Below are 25,620 nucleotides of genomic sequence, written 5' to 3' on the forward strand. Positions count from 1 at the left end.
TACTTCCTGGTTGCCCCAAAATCTCCCATTTAGAGTGTCCTTCCAAGAGGTTTTAACAACATACAATTTAAAAAAAAAGGAATCTTTTATCAAGATACTGAATTGGAAGTTCTTAATACCTCTATAAGTAAAGGTGTGTACAAATTAAGAATTTCAAACACAGGTAATGCTCATAACAAATAAAGTACTACAGTAAAGAGTAAAGATGTTCTGTTGGGAAGCCACCTTAATTGTGATCACCCTTATCAAGCCTTTGGGCAATTCTCATCTTACAAGCTGGTTTTGTAGGCATGAGTTAAGCCTAAATTCTAAGTACAGAATCAAAGAGCAAGTGCTCCTAAAACAAATGAATGATTTATATATGAAAATACTAAGGGCTGTTGGTTTGGGAAAATGTTTTCATGTTTCACTTTAATTACAAAATTGTCACCTTGTTTTCATTTTGTTTTTGACTTCAAAGATTTATAAAGGAAACAGGGAAAACAACTTTCTTTATTTTTTTCACTGTTTCATGTATTAACTTTACAAAACAGAAAACAAGATAATATTTTATGCAGTTAGCAGTGAAAAACAGGACACATTTTTTTCAAACCAAACAGCCTCTTAATTTGTTTTCAAACATCAAATACATTTTTATCCAACTTGGATCAAGTATAGGTAAAAGCCATACCTGGTTACAATATTAACCATGGCCCGAAACGCAGCAACCTGAAAACAATAGTAGAAAGGTGACTATAATGTAAGAAGCAAACCACATGTGCAATTAAAGGAGACTAGATAGAAAATTAAACCACCAAAATGTAAAGGAAAAACATAACAGTAAATGCGGCTTATTAGAGTAGTTTTACTCTGCTCTTAATTCTTATTTTATTTTCTATGTAAAGCAGTAGACATAGCTTTGTAGTGTGCCAGCTGCCATCTCCAACTAACTGATAATTAGTTGAGCACTCAGTTTGTTAGGTTAGTTAGGACTTTGTTCAGTCCTGTATATATGGCTCTGTTGTAACCTTTCACAGATTGGGTTGAATAATATTCATCTACATTTTACAAACACCTTTTCAGTTTTCTCCAAGTCTTTTACAGCTCCAAGGCACTTATTTCAAAAATGTGATAGAAAATGAACTAACTAATGTGCAAACCTGAAGTGTTTCTCCACCATTGCCAATAAGATGAAGTAGCATGTTAAGAATTGGGTGAAGAAACTGAAGTAAAGCAGTGGAATCAACATTCTTCAAACTATTAATAGCCTGTATCCAGAATAAGGGAATCTTAATTAAGCATTTGAACAAAGAAATCCAAAAAAAAATATGTATACAATATAAACAAACAAGCAGAAAAGAATGCAAAATCAGACAGTCAACAATTTGTTTACAAAATAACTAAAACCTAAAACTTTTCCAAAATAATTTACACAATATATTATGAAGACTTGGTCTTTGACATGATAATAGAACCTCTATGACCAAATGCATGTTTGGATTTCCATTTGTCCACTTTAAACAAACTTTTGAAAGGCTAAACTCAGTTTGGAAAGATGTTTGAATACCCCTGAAAGTAATTCCAGTACCTACGTTTTGGTGTAACTTGGGTTTCGGCCAAAAGCAGCTGAGGACATGTTTTTCATTCTTCAGTTTCCATTCAAAACATTAACTTCCAATTTTACCCACTCTTCAATTAAAATGTCATCACGGGCAATGAAGTGCTTGCTGCCACCACTGGGACTCACTTGTTTTTTTCATTCTTTTATTATCCATAGGTAATTTGATTAACTTTTTTTAAGAGAATTTGAGTAACTTCTTTTAATGAAAATTAATACTCCTTTTATTTGACTGAAATATTGTTGCATATATAATTTAGAGCATATTTCTTAATTCATTCCCTTATTTTATTATGTTATTTCACTAAAAAACAATATAATTATTAGTTTATATTCAATATTACATTATAAACTTCATATCCTTTTCAGTAATTACACATTTAAAAGTACTTTTGATTAGTATTATCCAAACAAGTTTTATTTCATCAAACATACTTTTGAGGAAAAAATATCCAAACATAAATTGCACTATGTAAACTCATTTTTTTAGCAAACTTAAGTTTCTAGCATACTTTTAATTCAAACTTAGGTTTGGAAACTTTAATCCGAACATACCCCAAGTGGCTGCCAACCCCATTATAGCAAGAAAGGGTTGAATTTCAGCATATAAAGAGTAGGCATGAGCATTGTCCAAGTTTTAAGCCCTTTGGTGTGAGAAGGCGTGTTAGATGATAGATGTGTGCACAGTACAAAACATAACACAAGTCCCATCCTATGCTTGGTTCATTATATTTTAAAAAAAAAAGAACATGGATAGTAAAAGGTGATAGCACTTCATTCCATAAAAATAGGTGAACCAAATGGAACAAAACAAGACAATTCTATAAAATATTTTTATTGACAATAAAACCATGGCAGTGTATTTATCTTTTTTCTTTTCCCTTCTCCATTGGGACATTTGATGCTCAGATGGTGAGGTTGACCTGAGAGAGAAACGTTAACTTGTGATAGGAAGTCATGTTCATCTTTTCATTGTTTTATTGGACTGCTTTTAGAATCCATTAAAGGGGTGCTTTACAGATTTTATGCCTGTGTAATTAGGAAGGTTTGGAAAGGTGCTATATTTATTGAACACCTGACAGCAGGTCAGTGGAGAATTGAGATACCATCAAGAGTTGATATTTTTTTTTACTCTTTTTCTTTCCGTTAATTACCCTATCAAAGAAATTTAAGCCAAATCTATAAGTGTATCCCAGATGAGCTGTAAAAAAGCAACAGATATGTATTTCACTATAAAAATACAACTTAGCAACATATGTGTGAAAAATGATGAAAAGCAGAGAGATAACTTATGGTTTCCGACACCATTTTTCACTTTTGCACAACTGAAAACTATTTTTTTATTAAAAAAAAAAGGAAATGACACATCATAATCAAGCTGTTGGGAAAAACTCAAGTCCCACATTAGCTAGAGATAAGGCAAAGATAGAACATATAAGTGGGGGACAACCCTCACTCTATGAGCTAGCTTTTGGGGTTGAGTTAGGCCCAAACCCACATTCTAAGACAAGCACATCGCAAATATGCATAGACATGCAGAGTCAAAAAGATATATGATAACCCCTCCCATTCAAGAATGGAAATAAAAAGCAACCCCCAACAGTGAACTTCAGCATATATAAAATGATATCTACACGAGTCCAAAATAAACAAATGATAAGATTAACAACAATACCCAAAATCATTATAAAAAAAAAAAAAAAAAAACAAAGCTAGGCAAGAATGATACCTCCAGAAGTTCAGAACCCCATGGTGGACTTGTTCGAAGAGTATGCCGGTCATATTCAAGAAAGAAATCTCTAATACGTTCATTGATAGGGTATAAAGACGAACACAGTCGCAAACGCAATCTGAAGACACTTTTCCCATCTTCCAAATAATCCAATCTCTCCTATAGTAAAATAAGAGACCAAATTATAGAATGACTTTAAGTTCAAAGATCAAATATAATAACAGAAACCAATCCAGAGCCACATAAAGTCAAGTGCAGTACAATACAATATTATGCATCACATTACAATTCACAAGACCAGTAACCATCATAACAAATTTAAAATAATTAGACAACTATATTATAAGTTTACTAATGCATTAAGCAGCACCCTAATAAGTTATGTTCCCTGTCTTTGAATATTTAATATCCTCTAAAATTGTGGGAATTTCAAACGTTATGAGCGGAGAGGTTTTGAACAATTAAATGAAGATCTCTCATCTTCTTCTCCTTTTTATAAAACTCTTAAACAAGAGGAAAGTTTAAGTAAACATTCCCGTCCTCCATCCAAACATACCCATTGGGTCACACTACCCAAAGAGAAAAGGGAGAAAAAGCAACAGATGAAAGTTAATTAACATGTATAGGTGTACAGTAATAAACACATACCCGTCCTGCATCCTGGAGATAATGAGGAACCAATTCTCTCATAATTGGAAGATTTATTTCTGACCGCAGCCTGTATAAAACGACAAAAGCATAAGCTGCCATATACCAAGTTAAGAGTATAAGTACATATTTGATAACAATTTTTTAGGGGAACTTCTCCTTAAAAAGCTCTCTAGGAAACTGGGGGGAAAGAAAAGAAAACTTTTAGGCCCCAAAGTACACAAAACCAGACATGCACCAAGTCTTAAAGACATAACTAGTTCTTACTATAGAAAAGGAAAATAGGAAGCGGCGAAAACATAAATGAAGAATCACAGTGGTGACAACATATTGATTATCATCTTGAGTGAAACCAGACCTACAAGAGAGGTATTATCATAAAAGATATTGTAAAGATTTCCAATACAATATAGGTGACTGTTTTTACTATTGTAAATAATACCTGTTCAGATATGATTCTGTTTCCATATTTCAGTTGAGTTATGATTTTGTTTCCATATTTCTGTTATTATTACCATGGTAGTCAAAATCGAGATCTTACTCAAGATCGGGAAGGGGAGTATGGATCGTATATTAGGAGATCGTAACATGGATCGTAAGATCCTACAAAATTTATGAAATTCACATATATGCACATAAAATCATATATGTGCATATGAAAGAGACAAGATGTCGGGAGGGGCAAGATGTAGAGGAGAAACAACAGACTAGGACTTAGGGGAGTAGACAGGCTTAGGAGAAAATAAGAAGCAAAAAGCAACAAAGATATGGGAATTAGCAAAACAGTTGGGGCCAACTGGAGTTGAAGACCAGGGGAGGATGGTGGAGAAATTTATGACAATGGAGGAGAGAGACAGGGAAGAGGCAGAGAAAGTGGGGAATAGAAGCCATAACTCATAAACATTATCACATACAATGTGAGAGAGTTGGGGAAGGGGGTGAAATGGGCAGCAATAAGGAGATTGGTTAAAAAAAAGAGGGTAAATATGATATGTATCCAGGAAACCAAGAGGGTAAATATGATATGTGGAGACAGCATCAAATTCTGGGAGGACGCGTGGATAGATGAAGACGTCTCACTGGTAACAAAATACCCCAGATTGTTTCTAATCTCGTGCCAACAAAACCAATTAATCCAGCAGATGGGAGGCTATAAGGAAACGGAGTGGGAGTGGAACTTATCATGGAGGAGGTCATTGTTCGATAATGAGATACCAATGGCTGTTAATTTCCTAAAAGATATCAAAAGGAAGCCTATTCAGATACATAGAAGAGATGAGTGGGTGTGTAAGGCAGATCCAAGTGGGCAATACACGGCGCAAACTGCCTACAATCTAATGAGGGGGGCAGCAGTTGAGGGGATCCAGTATCGAGCTTTTGAGGAGCTGGGGAAGCTGAAGGTGCCAATCAAATTTGCAATGTTTGCTTGGAGGCTACTTAGAGATAGGTTGCCTACTAAAGTAAACCTTCACAAGAGACAAATAGAGGTCATGGATAGGAGCTGTCCATTTTGCAGAAGTATGGAAGAGGAAGTAGGACACTTGTTTTTCCACTGCAGTAGAATCATCCCTATTTGGTGGGAAACATTATCTTGGGTAAATAATTCTGGAGCTTTCCCGAAAGACCCAAGGCAGCATTTTCTGCAACATGGATCGATGGGGGTTGATGGGATTAGGGCAACTAGATGGAAATATTGGTGGTTGGCTGTGACTTGGACTATTTGGCAGCGAAGGAATAAGATGATATTTTCCAATGAATCCTTCGATAGCAACAAATTGATTGATGAGGCAGCTTTCCTATTGTGGACATGGCTGAGGAATTTGGAGAAGGATTTTTCAATGCATTTTAATCAATGGTCTAGTAACCTTAGAGCAGGGTTTATGTACCAGTAAATAACAAAAACATAGATTAGCAGTAGCTTTTAATACCATGTTGTGGCCTGCCTATGGCTCCAACCTAGACTCCATTTAGTCTGATTTGGAACCATTAGCATGGCCAATCAAACATTTGTACTTTAGTACTTCTGGTACTCAGTTATTTATATATAAATATCTATCTTTGCTGATAAAAAAAAAGTAACATAAATCACTATATCACACTTAAAAGACAGATAAACGAAGAAGGAATGCATCTGCTGCAAACAAAATCACACAAATGGCGTGCAAGCACTGCAAACAGAATAACAAAGATGGTGTGCGTGTGCTGCAAACAAAATCACAGAGATGAGAGAAGAATGTCTCGGGTGCAGTCCATACAAACAGAGCAGGAGAAAGATAATTTCGTGAGTGAAAGAGAACAAAGAGGGGATTAAGGGGCACGGTAATTTTTTGTTTATAGGGAAAGGAAGTGCGGTAGTTTTCATTTTTTGGGTGAAAAGGGGGCACGGTATTATTTGGACGCAGAGGGAATAGAAATTGGGCTTAAGTAATTAGGTTTCTTGGCCTAAAGCAATTCAGGTTAAAATACCAGGTCGCAAACCCTATCGGCAAATAACCTAGAAACAAACTTTGTTAAAAAGCGCCACAAGTCTCAATCTTCAACAGCGATACAGTGCAATCCGCCCAAATTGCAAGCCAGATGCAACACAAACTCAGAGATGAGAGACAAACAGCATTCATAAGGGGAAGGCATATGTTGCATGGTGTATTGATAGCTAATGAAGTAGTGGAGGAGGCAAAAAGGCGGAAAAAACCTTGCTTGGTGTTTAAAGTTGACTACGAGAAAGCCTACGATTCTATCTCATGGGAGTTCCTAACATACATGATGAGGAGATTGGGATTTTGCCCCAAATGGATACAGTGGATTAGGGGCTGTCTTCATTCAGCATCGGTGTCTATTTTGGTTAATGGAAGCCCCACTAACCAATTTATTCCACAAAGAGGCCTCAGGCAAGGGGATCCCCAAGCGCCCTTGCTGTTTAATATTGCTGTTGAAGGTCTAACCGTCTTGATGAGAGAAGTTGGACAAAAAGCGTTTTAGCAGTTTCCTAGTGGGGAAAAACAAGGAGCCAGTCATTATTTTACAATATGCTGATGACACCATTTTCTTCGGGGAGGCCACCATGGAAAATGTGAAGGCTATAAAAGTGATTCTCAGATGTTTTGAATTAATGTCAGGACTCAAAATCAATTTTGCAAAGAGCCGATTTGGGGCAATTTGGAAATCTGACCAATGGGGGAAGGAGGCTGCTGAGTTCTTAAATTGCAGCACGTTGTCCATGCCTTTTTCCTATCTTGGAATCCCAATTGGGTCAAATCCAAGATGTAGCAAGACGTGGGATCCTATCATTAGGAAGTGTGAGACAAAACTAGCTAAATGGAAACAAAGACACATATCTTTTGGAGGGAGAGTCACACTTATAAATGCAGTCCTAACAGCGCTTCCAATTTACTTCTTTTCATTTTTCAGGATCCCCAACAAAATAGTAGAGAAGCTGGCCAACATTCAACGCAGATTCCTATGGGGTGAAGGAATGGAGCAAAGGAAGATTGTGTGGGTCAATTGGGAAACAGTATGTCTCCCAAAAGAGAAAGGAGGATTAGGTATAAAGGATCTTTGGACGTTTAACACAGCGCTGCTTGGAAAGTGGAGATGGGAATTATTTTAGAAAAACGGGAAAATGTAGACCAGAATTTTGCTTTCAAAGTATGGTAGGTGGAGATCCCTAGACGATGAAAGAAGAAGCACATATTATTCTCACTGGTGGAAGGATCTTAAGCTGCTCAATCAACAACAGGAGACAATTGAACTTAAAAAGCAAATAGAATGGAAGGTGGGACGTGGAGACAAGATCAGATTTTGGGATTACACATGGACTGCTAAAGGCAGACCACTAATGGCAAAATATCATAATCTGTACCAGATTTCAAACCAACAACAAAAAACTATCAGCCTCATGGGGAGTCATAACGAAGCAGGTTGGGAATGGAACTTCAACTGGAGGAGAACCCTATTTGATAATGAAGTTGCAATGGCTGCAGAATTTATAGAGGAATCAGAACAGCTAACAATACAACAAAATGGAGAAGATTCATGGGTATGGAAGCCTGGTCCGAGTGGGAATTATACAACAAAAACTGCATAAGAGATATTGTCGAAAGCAACAAGGAGGGAAAATGATGATGGGACTTTTGTGGAACTGTAGAAACTTAAGATGCCACCCAAAGCAGCAGTGTTTGCATGGAGGCTCTTTAGACAAAGACTACCAACGAAGGTGAACTTGAGAAGGAGACAGGTGGAGATCAATGACACGCTGTGCCCACTGAGCAACAATATGGAGGAAGACGCAGCTCACCTATTCTTTAATTGCAGCAAAACACTCCCCTTATGGTGGGAGTCACGGTCATGGGTGAATACAGTGGGTGTTTTCCCATGAAATCTGAAGGACCATTTTTTACAACACATTAGAGGGACGACTAATGGAATTAAAGATATTAGATGGAAGTGCTGGTTGGTGGCATTAACATGGACCATATGACAGCATAGAAATGGGATAGTTTTTAAAAACCAATCTTTCAATGGCAATAAAGTGTTGGATGATGCAGTACTACTAATCTGATCATGGCTTAAAGACATGGAGAAAGATTTTGGAATGCATTTTAACTATTGGTCAACTCATTTGAGAGATGCTTTTGGGTAATTAGGAAAGGATGGCAGCTGCAAGGATTAATATGTAATTGTAGGACATTCGAAATCTTTGTTTTTTTTTTCTCAGCAAAAATAAGAGATATATTATAGATTAGTACCATAGGTACTTAAATACATATAGAGGATGGGTATGCATCAGGTTTTGAATGCTAGACAACAAATACTAAGAACCTGACTGAACCCATAGTAGAAATTACAAATGCCCTGCACAAGTTATTGAAAATCCTGCATCTATCATCATTCCCTAATTATAGAAAGCTTCTTTGAGATAGGAGGACCAGTGACAGAAGTGCAGCGTGAAATCCTTCTCCATAGCCTTAAGCCATGACCATAGTAAGAATATTGCATCATCCATCACTTTGCTCCCATCAAAAGATTGGTTTTCAAAAACTACCCCATTTCGATGCCTCCAAATGGTCCATGTTAGCACTACCCACCAGCACTTCCATCTTCTACCTTTGATTTCAGCAGCAGACCCGTTAACATGTTGCAAAAAATGATCTTTTGGACTTTGTGGGAATTCACCCAAGACAAAGATTCTCACCATAAAGGTAGGGTTTTATTGCAGTGGAAGAATGAGTGGGCTGCATCCTCGTCCAGGCTGTTGCACAATGGGCACCTTGAATCATTTATCTCCACTTGTCTACTTCTCAAATTGGTCCTAGTTGGCAACCGATCTTAAGATTCCATAACTCCACAAAGGTCCGATCTTCAATAACCCCCCTTATTGCTCCCACCAGTAATTGGTATACAGTTTTCGTTGAGTAGTTCCCACTCGAATCAGCCTTCCATATCCATGAGTCTGCCCTGTTTTGATGAATTGTTACATGTGCTAACTCCTCAAGAAATTCTGCAGCCATACCAATTTCGTTTTCAAAAAGGGATCTCCTCCAACTAAAGTTCCACTCCCACCCTGCATCTTTTTGACTCCCCACACAGCTGATGAGTTGTTGCTGCTGGTTTAAGATCTGGTACAGCCTTGAGTATTTTGACATTAGTGGTCTACCATCACCTGCCCAAGTATCCTCCCGAAATCTGAATTTATCTCCGCGTCCCACCCTTCCATTCTATCTGATTTTTAATTACATCTGTTGGCTGCTGTTGATTAATCTGCATGAGATCCTTCCACCAAGGAGAAAAATATCTACTCCTTCTTGCATCGTCAAGGGATCTCCAACCGCCATACTTGGAAGTGAGTATTCTGGTACACATCTCCCCATGATTGTGAAACAGCACCCACCTCCACTTTGCTAGCAACGCTGTATTAAATACCCATAAATCTTTTATGCTGAGGCCACCTTTAGTCTTTTGGAAGACACACCATTGCCCAACTGACCCAGGCAATCTTCTTTTGTTCCAAACCCTCACCCCATAAAAATCTAAGTTGTATGTTGATCAGCTTGTCAATAACTTTGCTAGGTATCCTAAAAAAGAAAGAAAATAAATTGGAAGCGCTGTTAGGTCTGAATTGATCAAGGTGACTCTCCCTCCAAAGGAAACGTGTTTGTGTTTCCATCTAGCTAGTTTTGTCTCACACTTCCTAATGACAGGATCCCAGATCGCACTATGTCTTGGGTTTGTCCCAATTGGTATACCGAGATATGAAAATGGCATAGACTGCATACTACAATTCAAAAATTCAGCCGCTGCCCTCCTCCATTGGTCAGATTTGCAAAGTTGATTTTAAGCTCTGATGTAATTTCAAAACATCTGAGGATGATTTTTATGACCTTCACATTCTGCATCGTAGCCTCCCCGAAGAAAATGGTATCATCAGCATACTGTAGTATGCTTACTGGCTCCTTATTCTTGCCCACTAAAAAGTTGAAGAGCTTTTTATCCACTGCTTCCCTCATCAAGCCTGTTAAGCCTTCTACAACTAAGTTAAACAGCAAGGGAGCTAGGGGATCCCCTTGCCTAAGGCCTCTTTGCAGAGTGAATTCATTAGTAGGGCTGCCGTTAACCAGAATGGAGACCGATGCTGAGGTGAGGCAGCCCATGATCCACTGTATCCATTTAGAATAGAATCCCAACCGGCTCATCATGTGTGATAAGAACTTCCATGAAACAGAGTCATATGTTTTTTCGTAATCAACTTTAAATACTAGACATGACTTTTGGCTCCTTTTTGCCTCCTCCACTACTTCATTGGCTATCAATACACCGTGCAGCAAGTGTCTACCCGTTATAAATGCAGATTGTCTCTCGTCTATGATATCCGGCATTACCAACTTCAATCTGTTAGCAAGTGTCTTGGCCACAATCTTATAGACACAGCCAATTAATGAGATAGGTCTGAAGTCGTTGAGAGATTGTGGATCTTTCACTTTGAGTATTAGAGCGATAAAAGAGGCATTACCACCCTTAGGGAAGATACCGTTAGCATGGAATTCATCAAGAAACCTAATGATATCAGGTTTTAGTGTCTCCCAGAAGTGCTTGATGAACTGTTAGCATTGGGAACCAGCTGTGCACCCAACCTCACTATGTATATTTCATACCTCTGGTACTCTTTAGATATATATAATTATTTTTGCTGAGCAAAAAAAAAAAACAAACAAACTCAGATGATGGAGAGAAGATCATAAACACATATGAACTTACGCTCCAAAACATGATTTCGACTACCATGATTACACTTGCTTAGTTACTATTTTTATGTAATTGATTCTGATTGTATTATCCCTACAATTAAGAAATAACCCTTGTATTCAATTCTGATCATTATAAATAAAGAGCTGAGGAATTATTCTCCTCAAGCCATCAGATCAATCTAAGTCCTCATATCCAAGGTTGTGCACATTAGGTAACTTATGCTTCACTCATTGTACATGAACACATGCAAAAGGCTGAACAACTTTTCATATTGCCAATTTGAACTATAAGTTAATTTGGTCATGTATAAAAATATCAGAAAAGAAATATAACCAGCATGCCACACAAGTACAAAAAGAAGAAAAGCTTTCAAACTCATCAGATGTCAAATTTTAGATCCAGCCTTGCCATCAACATTGTGGTCATTAAAATTGTAATTGAGACTCCTATGGTAAGAAGTACATTTTGGTTTCACTGTGCAACAGCAACCGGCCAAGAACTATCATTAATTAATAAAATAAACATTAAAGTCTAACCAAAGGAAAAGAGATCAAATTAAGAAAACATACTGAGCATGGGAAGATAAAGGAAGTGCTGCATATCCAATTACCACCTGTAAAAATTAAGAAGCATAATCAATTCATAACAATCAATATGCAACCCCAGACAGCAGCGGTAAAAGGAAGGAATGAAAAAACAATAAATTGGGTGGAAAGCAAAAATAAACTTACTGGCTTTGGAGCTTCCAATTTTGTTTGCAGATCAACATGAAATAGAGTAAATAGAAGGTGGTGCGTTGGTGTCCACATAGCAGGAAGGGAAAGTTTGATTTCATCATGGTAACAAGCAACCCTAGCTCCGACAGCAACTTGGGTGTGACCCCACTTTTGAAATGATGCATCGAGACCTGGATCTCTAGGATATATTGCCTGGGCAGATTGAGTCACACATAAGATGAAAGCATAGGACAATGACTTTCCTTAAGAACACAAAAATAAAGGTCATTACCTCCAATGGCTGCCTACGAATATCACCATCATCCTCCCTGAGTTCAGCCCGTAAAAACAAATTCCTTTTCCTACCCAAACTTACAGTCAACGGATACACATACAGGCAGTGAAAAAGTTGCAAAAAAGGCTCGTTTCTTGTTGTAGTGCGGAAGTCAAAAGCATGGAACTATATGTTAATCAATATAGAGCACATTAGCAGAGGCACAGCATGTATAAATAGAATTACTTAAAACCACAGTATCACAAAATATCTTTACCACCATAGCAAAATTAAGCACTTTTGGCATTATTATATTAACCAAATACAACATAGACTAGCAAGATGCAAATATCCCTCATGAAGTGATCAACATGAGAAGTGACAATTAAGAAACACCAAGGTTTTGAAAATTAGGTCCTCCTCGAAGTGGTTCAAGATTATACACAAGTTCCTTTTCTCCTACCATTAATTAGAAATAAACCATTAAAAAATGAACCCATAGCACCAGATATGTCCAATTTAACACAATTCCAGTATGTGCACCCCACATTATTAACAATGCATTTTGGTATAACAATGGAAGAGTTACATGCTCTTTATTTACTCAACATTGATAAAACTTGACACTTTGATAAAGTACACCATAAAGCTGTTTTCATGATCATACACTAAAATATCCATAGTTACCACTATCTTCCTTGCGAAGACTCCAAGTCAAAAGAAAATATCAACCACGAACTCAGCGATACAAATTCACTTTTAAGATCAAATTTGTTATTATTAATTCCTTTAAAAAAGTTAACTCCATTGACTAACTAAAGGCTGTTAACTATGTCAAAAGACAATACTTACATCATGGGCATTAAAATCTGAATTTCCATGTTGATTTGCTCCATTTCCCAAAACTGGAGATACTACCCTGAGGTTGCTACCCTGAGGATCATCACAACCATTACTAGGGTACTTTCCAGACAGTGAATCCGCAATTCGATCCCCTTGGTCAACAGAATCATTGGTTATACTACCACTTTCTGACATGTTTTCCAAATCAGCCTGGGAAATCTGGTGCTTTTCAATTTCCAGCCTCAAAACACCTTTGACAGGTTTGTGCACCTTACGTTTAGGATCCTAGATATTTTTCAAGAAATACCAGCAACAGAATAAATCAGTATGAAACACTAATTTATTTTAATCATAGCAGTCATATAAATGTCTTCTCAAGAAAAGAGAAATGCAGTTACCCAAAGCTCAAACTTGATAATGTAAAAAGTGGCACAACATAGTGTCATATAGACCAAACACAGATTCTCTGATTTGGAAACCCAAACAATAATGCCAATTAAAAACAAAGTTGAATTTAATATTAAATAAAACAAACATTAGATCACAAAGGACAATGCAATCACAATTTAACATTCAATCAGATGGAGGAACAGAAAACAAAACCCAAATAAGAAGAAAAAATCAATAAATAAATATTTAAAGCACACTGAACGATTGTAATATAGTGCATATAAACAAAAACAATAAATCAATAAATAAAAAAACCCATATAAGAGGGGAAAATCAATAAATAAATATTTACTGCATAAAGAATTATTGCAATGTAATGCCTCGTGTAAATTGCCAGTGTCAATAATATCACCTTAAAAGTGCTATAAATAACAGCAAATTTAAGCCAGAAATTTTATTCCTTCAATTCAGCCACTAACAACAAAAGCAAAATCAGGAAATCTGAAGCGCACACCTGAAGTGATTCCTCAGTATAGCTTTCTTTGACTTTATTTAAGTTTGAAACCTCTACTACCACTGAATTTCCATTAGAGTAACTCAGCTTTCCATCTAAAGAGATTTTTGCACTAGTCTCAAAAACACCTTCATGAGAACTTGAACCAGATATACTAGGAGCAAGAGGGCTGCTAGGGGAAGCAGGCCCTACTGAAGCTGCACCAATACTGCTATCAAATAATGATACGATGGTCCATGCAAAGGACTCTTTGTAAGGCATGATTTTAGACCACACCTGCAGTTTTTGCTTTTCTCTCTCAGTCAAGTGCACCTGTAAAGTGAAGTAAATGTTAAAGCCTAAACAATTTCCTAAAATGTATCATCCCAAACAAATAACAGTCACCCTGTAAATTATAACCTAAAATAAGCAAGCATCCACAGTCAACAAGAAAAAATTCACAGAACTTATTTACTACTAGAAAGAAAAAAAAAATCCAACGTCCAAGCCAGAAAATGCATATTTACACCCTGCTTCTCCCTTTTCAACTAATAATTTAAAATCTTGTAACCAACATCCTATGAACACCTGTTCAAAATTAAAAAAAAAGTGTCTTCATTTTTTGAAATGTTCAAGCCCAAAAAAGAATCTAAATGAATGAAGTAGAAGATGAAAGAAGAGAAAGAAAAAAAGGCTTAATAATGTTCTTAGTTGAAAGCCTAGTTGAACTGCTGAAGGGCCTAGGCTCACTATCTTATTTAATGTGTTTCTTATAGAAGCATATGGTTTCATTACATCTTTCAAGTCCCACATAGGACAAATCACACTCTTGCTCTCCCGTTACACTCCTTTCCTTATCCTTTTCCCAGTTTTGCCTAAATAAAGTGCTGATCCCCAAATCTAACTTGTGAATCAGACATGTCCGCAATTCTGGAGATGCCATTGATCGCAATCACCTATGTAAACTTGTTCTAGTGTGATTGGTTGATCCACTGCTGATCAGAAGGCCCACTAATGGAAGAAAAAAAGGGAACTTAACCAATTTTGAAGATCCACTTAAAAGAATCCAAGCCCTATTTCTTCCTCCATTCCGACTTGTGTCTTCTTGTTCCAATCTGCATCATCTTCAAGTTCAACCTTGTCTTTTTCTGTTTCTACTAGGCGCTTCCTGATCTGCCCGTTATATTATCTTCTATGGGTGCTGGTTCAGCTGCTTTTCATTCAATCAAATTACGAGATTTTACTGCACAATCTAATGCTTATGCTATTATGCTGATTCAAATTGGGTTTTTCTTCTTTGTTTTACTTGTTGCTTCTCTTGCCCTCTATGTTTTGGTGCTTGGGGTTAACAGAGTGCTAGTGCAGCTGCTGCTGGTAGCAACCCAGGTGATGCTGTGAGTGAGGGTCCTTAAATGCATAAGAATCCAATTGGACATAGGAGGTGGAAGCATATTTCAATGGACGGAGATGCAAGGAAAAAAAAATTAAATACAGCATTACAATCATGAAGCATCATAGGCCATAGGGTTTGGACACAAAGGAGGTTGTAGCATGCAAATTTGTTACTGATGAAGTGAAGACAGAAATGTGAGCAATTGCATCGCCGTTGCAAGAGAGATTAATCAAGAAATCCAGCACCAATGATGTGCATATAAATTTGGTGAAAAAAGAGAAGGGAATGATGTGGTACAATGTTCTAGAACTACTTTTAAAAAAAGCAGAGTAAGCACCCAATCCATAACGAATTACATTTTTAAGAAGAATTTGACTGAGGAAGCATGTCAAGAAATTGGTTCTTTTTTTCTACAATGCCATGCCATACCATTCAATGTGACAAGACGTGATGAATTCTATGACATCTTGGAATTGGTTGCAAGACATGGCAGTGATGGCACAGGATTTAAGCCACCATCCTATCCTGAGATTAGAGTCAAATATTAGAATCAACAAATGAATTTGACCATGGAGGCTATTGAAGAAAATATAGCTTATTGGAAGAAAACGGAATGCAACATCATGATTGGTAGATGGAAGAATATTAAGGAAAGGAAGACCATATTAAACTACTTAGTGAACAGCTCTAAGGCTTTGTTTGCATTAATGGATAGGGGAATGGAGAAGAATGAAATCAAGTTTTAAAGTGCACCTTTGTTTGGATAGTATAAATGGGATTGTCTATCACGTGCCCATTCAAACATAACCTATTAAATGCTTGAAATAACTTAAAAAATCACGAAATGAATTGCTTATGTTTAGATATAATAAATACTTTCTTTCACAATATAAACTTCCTAACTTTATCTTCTTATCCAGTGTGCATGCCTCCATGGCACACAATAAAAACCCTGTACTTAAATTGCAATGCATCAAAGACCCCCATTCTGAACCCCCCACCCCAATTGATGGGGGTATGGGATGGAATCAGCACTTTTGATCGTTTTATTTGTTTGTAAAGAAGTTAATCCTTTACTTTGTGTCTTCCTCCCTCTGCAAGTGTATGCTTCTTCCTCCCAAAGTTGAAGACATCCAGCATCTACAAACTAGGCCATTCTCTCATAAGTATGCCCTCTCTTTCATCTTTGCAATAAATCTTCCTTGAAGGAATTTTTTTAGACTATTGAGTTGACCATTTTTTTATTCCCCCCATTGTTTCACAAATTATTCCTAAATACCCACATTCAATGACACAAAATAGAGGGATGATAAATCCCGAATCCCAATTTATTGTTAGTTGCTTTTTGCAATAGGGGCCACCCACTTCAAACTCATTGCTTACTCAGCTCAACTTTTCAACAAGTTAACTGGGTAGAGATGCACAAAAATGAATACACAAATTTGAAGAAAGGGACCAGGAAAAAGCATCAAGTGAAATAAGAATAATAAGTTCATGCAATAACTGTTACCATGTTCCATCATAAAGTATCCAAACAATGGGGACTGGAATTTTTATTCTATTTCGTTCCCCATTAAATATCCAAACTAACCTAAGAGAACAGTCTTTTTGAAGCCTATTGATACATCTCACATATAAATAACAGCTAAATAATCTTTTATAATGGATGGCATTGTTGAAAAGATTGGTCAACAAAATGCAGTCCAATTTGGGACAATGCAACAAATTAAAAAGACTTGGGCTTAATATTAAGCAGTAAGTATAGACTTTGTAACGATTAAAGCTCAAGCTTTTCTTTTAAAGAAAGTAACCACCGCCCATCTTTGTTACCATTAAGCTAGAACCAATAATTTGTTAATAAATAGATGACATGCCCATCTTATGGACAAAAGGTGCTCCCATATACTGTATGTACACATGTAATAGCGGAACAGCAGCTCAAATTCTTGGCTAAACAACAACAACAAAGGAAGAAAAATGCCAATACATACTGGATCTTTACGTGAATAAACAGAAGCAGTAACCCCGCCTTCTTCAGTAGCATGCTTCTCTAACTGGATTAACAAACAAACTGAAGCAGATGGCGCATCTAAGTAAAAGACTGCACGAGGTTCACATGTAATTTTGGCCTGGAAAAAGCAAAAAATGGGGGGATGGGACCGAATCATTGTCACTTCAAAATCACCCATTGATTACATATATTTTAACAAAAAAAATTGTATTCTTACATTCTGCGTTTCAGTTGGCAAGACATGAAAGTAAAAGTCTTCTGATAACTTTTCTCTTCTCTCCCTATTGTACAAACAAATTGTACCATAAAAGGGCTCTACAAATTATGAGAACAAAAACAGAGCTCTGCGTCAGACATATAAATCCACTTTCAGCATAAACACTAAAAATTAAATAGCATAGCATTGGCAATGGCACAATGAGAAGAAGCAATTTGTCTACCACATTATCCCACCAATATCAACCACATAACACTCACCAGCCAATCCTGCTTGAAATTGTAAAGACTGAACTTTTACAGAGATCTTCATTCCACTGTGATGCCAAATAGAAAAGTATCGACAAAAAAACTCAGTTGGGAAAAAAAAAACAGGAAAAGAAATTGAAAATATACTCTACTAAGAAACAACATCTCACGAATGCCATACTGCGATAGAGGAGTTTCCGGTATCCTTTGTCCAAATATCAATGTCCTCTCATTTTCCCAATCAAATGCAGGCTCATAAGCAGGAAGGGGAGATTGACCAATATGCTGCACATTTAAGTCAATTAATAAAACCAAAATCAGTAACAATACCATTTCTACAAAACTTGAATCGTAAACTAGCACAGAATCTCCAATGGAATTAAAACAAGGAACCAAACTAAACCCCTATCAACCTTTGGAACATCTGAAGGCAGCAAGTCACCATCTACACCTTCCGTAAACTGCCTTCCCGAAGTACTAGGTATGTCATCATCATTAACTTCATCACCCTTCGTTTGCCTTGCCCCAGCAAGGCGCATTTCTGCATACACCAATAACTTTGTTCAAGAAAACAAAAAACTTGCTACAATCATTAATCACCAATAAACACAACCCAAACCCACCCACATTCTATTACCAGTGTTATGATACAGAATGCAGAAGCAGATATGATGAAGAAGCAGCAGAAGCAAAAAATATAAAAAATGGGGAAAAAAAACAAAAGAGAAATACCAGTATCACATGCTATTAGCAGTAATACCACAGTTAATAAGCACATGCACATGTAAAACCCATTTCATAATTTAAAAAAGTAAAAACAAAATTGATAAATGCAGAAGCTAGTATGATAGAGGAAAGGCAAAATTGTATTTACAAAAAAAAATAGGGCTTAAATATGTTTTTGGTTCCTGTAAATTAGGGATTTTTCATTTTTGGTCCCTATAAGTTCATTTTTCTAATTTTAGTCCTTGTTAGTTAATGTTTTCCCAATTTTGGACTCTGTAAGATATTTTGCTCATTTTTAGTCCATGTAAGTTTGCATTTTTCCAATTTTTGAACTTGTAAGATTCTAATTTTTTCATTTACAGTCCCCATAAGTCCGTGCTTACAAGAACCAAAATTTGAAAAACACAAACTTACAGGACTAAAAATGAGCAAAATATCTTACAAGGATCAAAATTGAAAAGGCACAAACGTACAAGGACTAAAATAAGAAAAATTAACTTAAAAGGAACAAAAATGAAAAAACGTTAACTTGCAGTGACCAAAAACATATTTAAGCTAAAAAAATATCTACAGCCTCTAATCACAAACACAACCCTAAACCCACCCACATGCTATTAATAGTGTTATGGCGCAGAATGCCCGAAGTCACAATGCAAAAGCTGATATGATAAACAAGCAAAAGTATGATAAACAAGCAAATGCAGAGAGAGAGAGACCAGTCTCAGTGTCTGTGTCACATACTATTATTAATTTATTGGCATTAACCCAGTAAATAAGCACATTCACATTTAAACTCCATTTCATAATTTAAAAAAAAATAATCGCAGAAATGCATAAAGCTCTGTTTGGATAAACTCCACAAGCACTTATAGAAGAGAAAAGATAAGCAAAAATGAAATAAGTTTCTGCATAAGCTATAAAAATTAACTTGTACATAAGCTAATAATTTATGGAAGCAAAGCTCTCTCATATTAGCTTCTCCGAAGGCTTATTTTTAACTTATGCATAAACTAACTTTAGCTCACGGAAAAACTTATTTCATTTTTTCTTATCCAAACAGTCCCGAAGCTGATATAATGAAGAAGAAGATGAAGAAAAAGAAGAAGAATAGATATAAACACCGATTTCTGTCAATATCACATCACACATGCTTTTAATAGCATTACCCCTATTTTAATTAACCAAACTCGCATTTAACCCACATTTCAAAATTTCAAAAAAAAAAAAAAACGCAAACTAATGCAGAAGCTAATACGATAAAAAAAGAAAGCAAAGAAACTGGAGAGAGAGAGAGAGAGAGAGAATACCGGTTTCAATGTCAGTGTCGGGGCCTTCATATATTTGGTTATGAAACGACGGGGTTCCGACGGAGTCGTAGTGTCCGTACTTGTTCTCATCCTTGACCCAATCCGTGGTGTAGCAATGGACGAGCTCGTTGAGGTGCGGCCACTGCTCCAGATTCTCCTCGAACTACACTCAAAAACACAAAACAAAAAGCGTCACTTCAAAACGCACCGTTTCCAGCGAGGAGGACTCGGTTGTTTGTTGTAGCCGTTAATAACCTACCGTGTTGCGCCAGCGCGTGGTGGCGGGCGCGGCGGCATCGCGGCGCTGGCGGAGGTGTAGCATCGCAGTCGCAGCAGATCTAGGGTTTTGCGCGGGAGAGTGAGGGCGAGACGGCGTCGTTTTCGGGATTAGGGTTTAGAGAGAGAGTGCGCAATGTGGAGCATTGGCTGGATCTGAAAGAAGAAGAAGAAGATGCATTGCGAGAGAAAGAGAGTTGTTGAAGTGCAGAGAGAGGAAGGAAAAGAAGGAGAGAGAGAGAGAGAGAGAGAGAGAGAGAAAAGAAGTCAAAAGAAGTCCAAAGAGAGAAAACGCCAAAGAGGTTTCATATGTACACAGCAGGGAGGTGTCGGACCCAATGTCTCTTTCTTATTATTTTTTTCCCCCAACTTGTTTATTCTGCATTTCTGATCTGCTTTGTTCTTTTCTTTTTCGAAAACTTTTTTTTAGATAAAGATCATCAGAATTTAATGTTTTTTAATCCATAATAATATGAAAGACTTTTATATAATTAACTAATAAATAACGAATTTAATATTTATATACTTGGTATAAAACAGATATATTATCATTTAATTATAAATAATTATTTAAATTATTTTAAAAATCAACAAACTTATCATATATATTATTTATTATTTATTAAATATCATTATACAAATTTTAATACTATTTTGAAGTATTTGATAAGGTAGAATTTTTTTTTAAAAATCATGTTTTTTAAAATAAAGTTTATAAACTTTATTTGGTTGATTATTAACAGTTTTTAATAACTTTTTAGAAATCAAAAAATTATACATATTTTTATCAATTATTTTAATTATTTATCACATTATATAATTTAAAAATAATAATATGATATTTTTATGATAAAAAAAGAAATATTAAACTCAAACAAATATAAGCACAAAGTACAATATTAATCTTTTTCACTTTAAAATTAATAATATATAAGATAGATATCATCCAACATTTGAAATTCACAAATTGATTTAGGAATTTTTCTGTTCTGAATTTTGGTTTATTTTATATTTACATGTATTTTTTCGTTGTGATTTATATTCTTCTATGCTTTTTTTACATTGTAAATGTTTGTTAATTTTATATTTACATGTGTGTTTTTTCCTCATAATTTATATTATTTTTCACGTTTTAATTATTTTGTTCTCAAATTTTGTGAAATTAGAAACATTTAGGTTTTCTATCAATTTCTTGAACTATTAGGGAGACAACCTACACATTGGAGTTGGTCATTTAAATGATCCATATGAAAATATAGTGAAATTTGATGTTCAACCCAATCAATTTGTTGTCACCAAAATTTATCTTTATAACTTTTAATTACTTGATATAATTGAAAATATAATATTGTAGTATTTTATTACCTAGGACAAAATATTTTTATATTATGATATTTGATATGAAGCTATGTGAAATTATTTATCCTTTGGATTTCTAGAAATTTTATAGGTATCATAACACACAACATCAATTAAAAAACTTGTCAATTTTGAGGTTACATTTGATATTTTATTTAATATAAGTATTTTTTTAGGATTTGACTTCAGCTAAAACTTTATTTGAAAAAAAGAATTTAAGTATATGATAAAATATACTTTTAGTCTTTTATATTTTTAATTATATTTAATTTTATATCTTATCTTTTAAAATTTTAATTTAGTACGTTATTTGTGTTTTTAAAAATAGTAAAAATTATCCTCTTAAAACAATAATTATTTTTTATTTCAAGACATAATTTTAAATCCATTTTTTGACTTATTTAAAATGTGAAACTTGTATTATTAATTCATATTATTTTTTATAAAATATTTTTAAAAAGCTAACATATCATATTCTTTTTTATTGATTGAACATCGGTTCAATTTTATAATTTTCATGTAAGCAAATAAAATGAAATAAGTTTTATGTCTCAAATTAATTTTAAAAATGGTTTAAAATTATATTCCAAAATAAATAAAAAATAATCATTATTTCAGAAGGATTATTTTAATGTATTTTAAAAGCATAAAAGATTGCATTAAATTTTTTAAAAATAAAAAACCAAATTGAATAACTCTCCAATCATATGCTTCGGCGTTTTAGCTTTTTTTCTCTCTTCTTTATGTACTGAAAAACACTTTACCTATATAGATTTATAAGTATATAAAACAATATTATGATAAAAAAAATTAATGTGGCAATATGTTTAATATTTATATCTACTGCAACGGATAAAAGGACTTTTTTGAATGTCTAAAATCCTAATTATTTAAACGTTCTAAAAAAACTTATACTAACTCCTTCAGTAAATAAATTATATATGATCTAATTCTTGTGAGTAAGACAATAATATTTACAGAATCAAAATGAAAGCTTGTTCTATATCATTAATAGTTTCTAAAACATTTTATAATTAAGGTTTTAAGGAAAAGAAAAAAGGAAATCGTTCCAATATTTTATTGATTATCAACACCTTTGAAATTTTTTATTTAATTTGACACGTATTTTGTATTTCCCTTCTTCAGGTCGTTTCAGCAGCTTTTTTTTATTATTATTGCTTCAAAGAAAAGCAATTATGGTGGATAGGAAGTGGTGGAGTTCTTCTCTTTGTAAATCATTTTTTATTTTACTTTTTTTTACCTAACCTACGCAGCTACGAAAGATTTGAAGGAAAGGCACAGCTTAAAAATGAATGATCTAGAAGGGACATATTATTTTATGGTGTACTTTGCCTTGCATTAAAAGGGATGTATTAATATTTTGATTTAATTTAATATACAACATAAACAAACTCGGTATTTTTATTTAAAAGGATGCTAAATGTAAATTATAAAAGTCAAACAATATTCTCCTCTGGGAGTATCATATATCATTGATATATGGCGTATTTGGAAATAAATGGATCTAAGGCGAAAGGAATTGTGGGTTGATAAGGAAACATAGGTAATTTTAAATTTAGGATATTTTTATTATGTGAAATGTATTTTTGTTTTGTTGAAAAGTAAAAAAAATACAATGAATGAGAAGGAGATGATTATTTTTAACCCAAAATTTAATAATTTTTCACTAGATTTGTCTCTCACATAACCACGCGGGTGTCATGGTTGAATGGGTGATCTCCAAGCCAATACTAGTGTGGTGTTGTGGTGAGCAGATGTTGAAAGCTCAAGGGATGGCTGAAAAGAAAAGTTCATCAAGGGTGTTGATAATTGTAAAGATGTAGCAATTGACTGGTCCAACATATTATTGGTTGTGTTAGTGAAAAATTTCATATTGAAGTGTAAGGATTGAACGCAGTCCAAAGTTAAGGTGAACTAGTATAAAAATCCAAGTGTTAATCATTTATTCCCTTCCTTTTACAATAAGCTATTTTGTTGTCTTATATATTGCATCTACATTAAACCATTCCAAGCTCAAAATGGCACATATCAGAATGCATACAAAAGAGATTTTCATAACAAGCTTAACTGGTTTGTAAAATGCCACGCTTTAACTATATAATCTTTGTGATCAAAAGATATGTTTTAAACCAACTATGTTATATGCATCAAAGTCTTAAAGCTTTCCTTAAACATGAACATGGTTTTATGCATGATAAGCTAGAAACAACATTCTAAACAATATGACCTTTTGAACACAACATTTTGAGTGCTCCATCTGCATAACACAAATTGAATTTTTCATTATAACAATATACTGAGAAATGCTTTTATTTAAGTTATGATATTCTATACATGAACAAATGTGAACTAACATTAGGTTCACATAATCATCTCAAGGCTTTTTGAACACCAAGGTAATCTTGAGTAAAATTTTATAAAGGTTAATGCTTTAGGAAAAGTTGACAAAGTCACAATTCAACTCCTCTTCTTTTGACATTATGATCACTTCAAATATACCAAGGATACTGCCTTAGTTGATTGAGTAAGGTGTATGAGTTGTTATAAACACTCTCGTAATTATCTTCAATTATTACAAATAACAAAAAAAATCAATGACAACATAAATATCAAACAATGAATGATGATACCATAAAGTATATAAAAATATATAATATATAAGGCCCCATTAAATGTAGTTGAGTTTGTAATTTTTCTGAAACTTTTCATGTTTAGAATGGGATCTGGTAGAGTTTTTTTGGCCAAGTGGATCTTGGCTCGTGGAGGTTGGTGGTGGTTCGATGGTGTTTGGGCGAGTGGATCTAGTGAAAGGGAGGTTGGTGGTTTGGATGAGCAAAACTGCTAAAAGGTAGGATGGTGGTGGTGGGTGGTGAGAATGTTGGAGAATGACAGATAATGATGTGGTTGTCGCTAGTGATTGATCAATGTTGGGAAAGGTTAAGGTAATAGGGACAACGAAGATGTTTGGGTTGTGAAGAGACGTAAAGAACAACCTACATGAAGGAAGAACATATGTGTTTGATTCATTTTATATGCAAAAAAAATTTAGACTAATTATGAGATTAGTCTATGATATAGACAAAAAAATAATTATTTTTTTTTACTATCAAGGTATGAAATGTATGGTTTAAATAATTATGTCTCTCAACACGTGGACAAAGGCTCAACCTTATAATCAAGATTTATAAAAGAACATATTTTGAAAGAAAAAAAATATTCTAAATAAATTTAGGACTTCAAATTATTGGTTTTTTATTTTTGGCTTTAAAAATCATTTTATTTTCTTTTTTCATTAAACCCAAATAATTTATTTATTTATTTAAATTAATCATATATTTTAAATTTTAATATTTGTTAATTTATATTTTTAAATTAACAAATGGGAGATTAAGGAGTAGAATGACTAGATATATGAGTCATGAATCATGATTGCATATAGCTTTCGTCCAACTAGCTAGTTTTTATGGAGTGGGTTGGGTTATCTGTACCTTTATGGTGTAGGTGGGTAATATGTGCATGATAGTGGGGTGACATAATGTTAATATCACATTGAACTAACAAGTGAACAACTATAGGTTAAATTAATATATATTTCTGCATTATGTCAGAGTCAAGATGATCAAATGAGTTTTTTTTTCCACTCTTTTAATTTTGGGTTAGTTTAATTAGCCAAATTTGGATCAGTTATAAGACAGTTCAATATACTATTGCTACAATAATTAAATATTCATTTCGATGTTGAATTTTTAAGAAAATTGTAGAATGATGCTTTGAAATGGTTTGAATTTGTTATATATCAATGTCAGTTGCAGAAGTGAGGCTAATCGACCCCGCATACTCTTTGCAAAGAATTGAAATTGTCATCCAACATTTAGCCTGTTATACAAGTTTGAACTAGGTATGGCCAACTTTCCCTAATTCCTTTCCGTCACTTATCTCCACTTCCAAGAGTGTTGTTAATTTTGCAAACAAAGATTTTTTTTTACTATGTCGGAAAAAATTAACTGCTGAAATTTTAAAAAATAATTAATAGTTGAAAGTTTTTAAGTTAATTTATTAAATCATAAGTGTTTGATGAAATTATCTATTAAAGTAACTAAAAAATATAAAATAATATATTTAAAAAT

The 25,620-nt window shown here is 34.5% G+C and overlaps 1 protein-coding gene across 1 annotated transcript in view; it reads right to left on the bottom strand.

Annotated features, from left to right (window-relative positions):
- The window catches only part of LOC114421959 (guanine nucleotide exchange factor SPIKE 1-like), a 33,351-nt gene extending 12,987 nt beyond the window's left edge, over positions 1-20,364 (bottom strand). Inside the window, exons 1-16 of the mRNA XM_028388108.1 lie at positions 20,097-20,364; positions 19,838-20,000; positions 18,218-18,345; positions 17,986-18,089; positions 17,817-17,872; positions 17,557-17,654; positions 17,320-17,457; positions 13,957-14,268; positions 13,062-13,337; positions 12,228-12,395; positions 11,951-12,148; positions 11,789-11,832; positions 3,978-4,047; positions 3,327-3,488; positions 1,140-1,247; positions 671-708 (exon numbers count right to left, since the gene is read on the bottom strand). Of these exons, the coding sequence (XP_028243909.1) occupies positions 671-708; positions 1,140-1,247; positions 3,327-3,488; positions 3,978-4,047; positions 11,789-11,832; positions 11,951-12,148; positions 12,228-12,395; positions 13,062-13,337; positions 13,957-14,268; positions 17,320-17,457; positions 17,557-17,654; positions 17,817-17,872; positions 17,986-18,089; positions 18,218-18,345; positions 19,838-20,000; positions 20,097-20,159 (2,126 nt within the window). The 5' untranslated portion in view covers positions 20,160-20,364. The remainder of the gene's footprint in view (positions 1-670; positions 709-1,139; positions 1,248-3,326; positions 3,489-3,977; positions 4,048-11,788; positions 11,833-11,950; positions 12,149-12,227; positions 12,396-13,061; positions 13,338-13,956; positions 14,269-17,319; positions 17,458-17,556; positions 17,655-17,816; positions 17,873-17,985; positions 18,090-18,217; positions 18,346-19,837; positions 20,001-20,096) is intronic.
- Between the last annotated feature and the right edge of the window lie 5,256 nt (positions 20,365-25,620).

The sequence above is a fragment of the Glycine soja genome, chromosome 8, assembly GCF_004193775.1.
Source record: "Glycine soja cultivar W05 chromosome 8, ASM419377v2, whole genome shotgun sequence".
NCBI lineage: Eukaryota > Viridiplantae > Streptophyta > Magnoliopsida > Fabales > Fabaceae > Glycine > Glycine soja.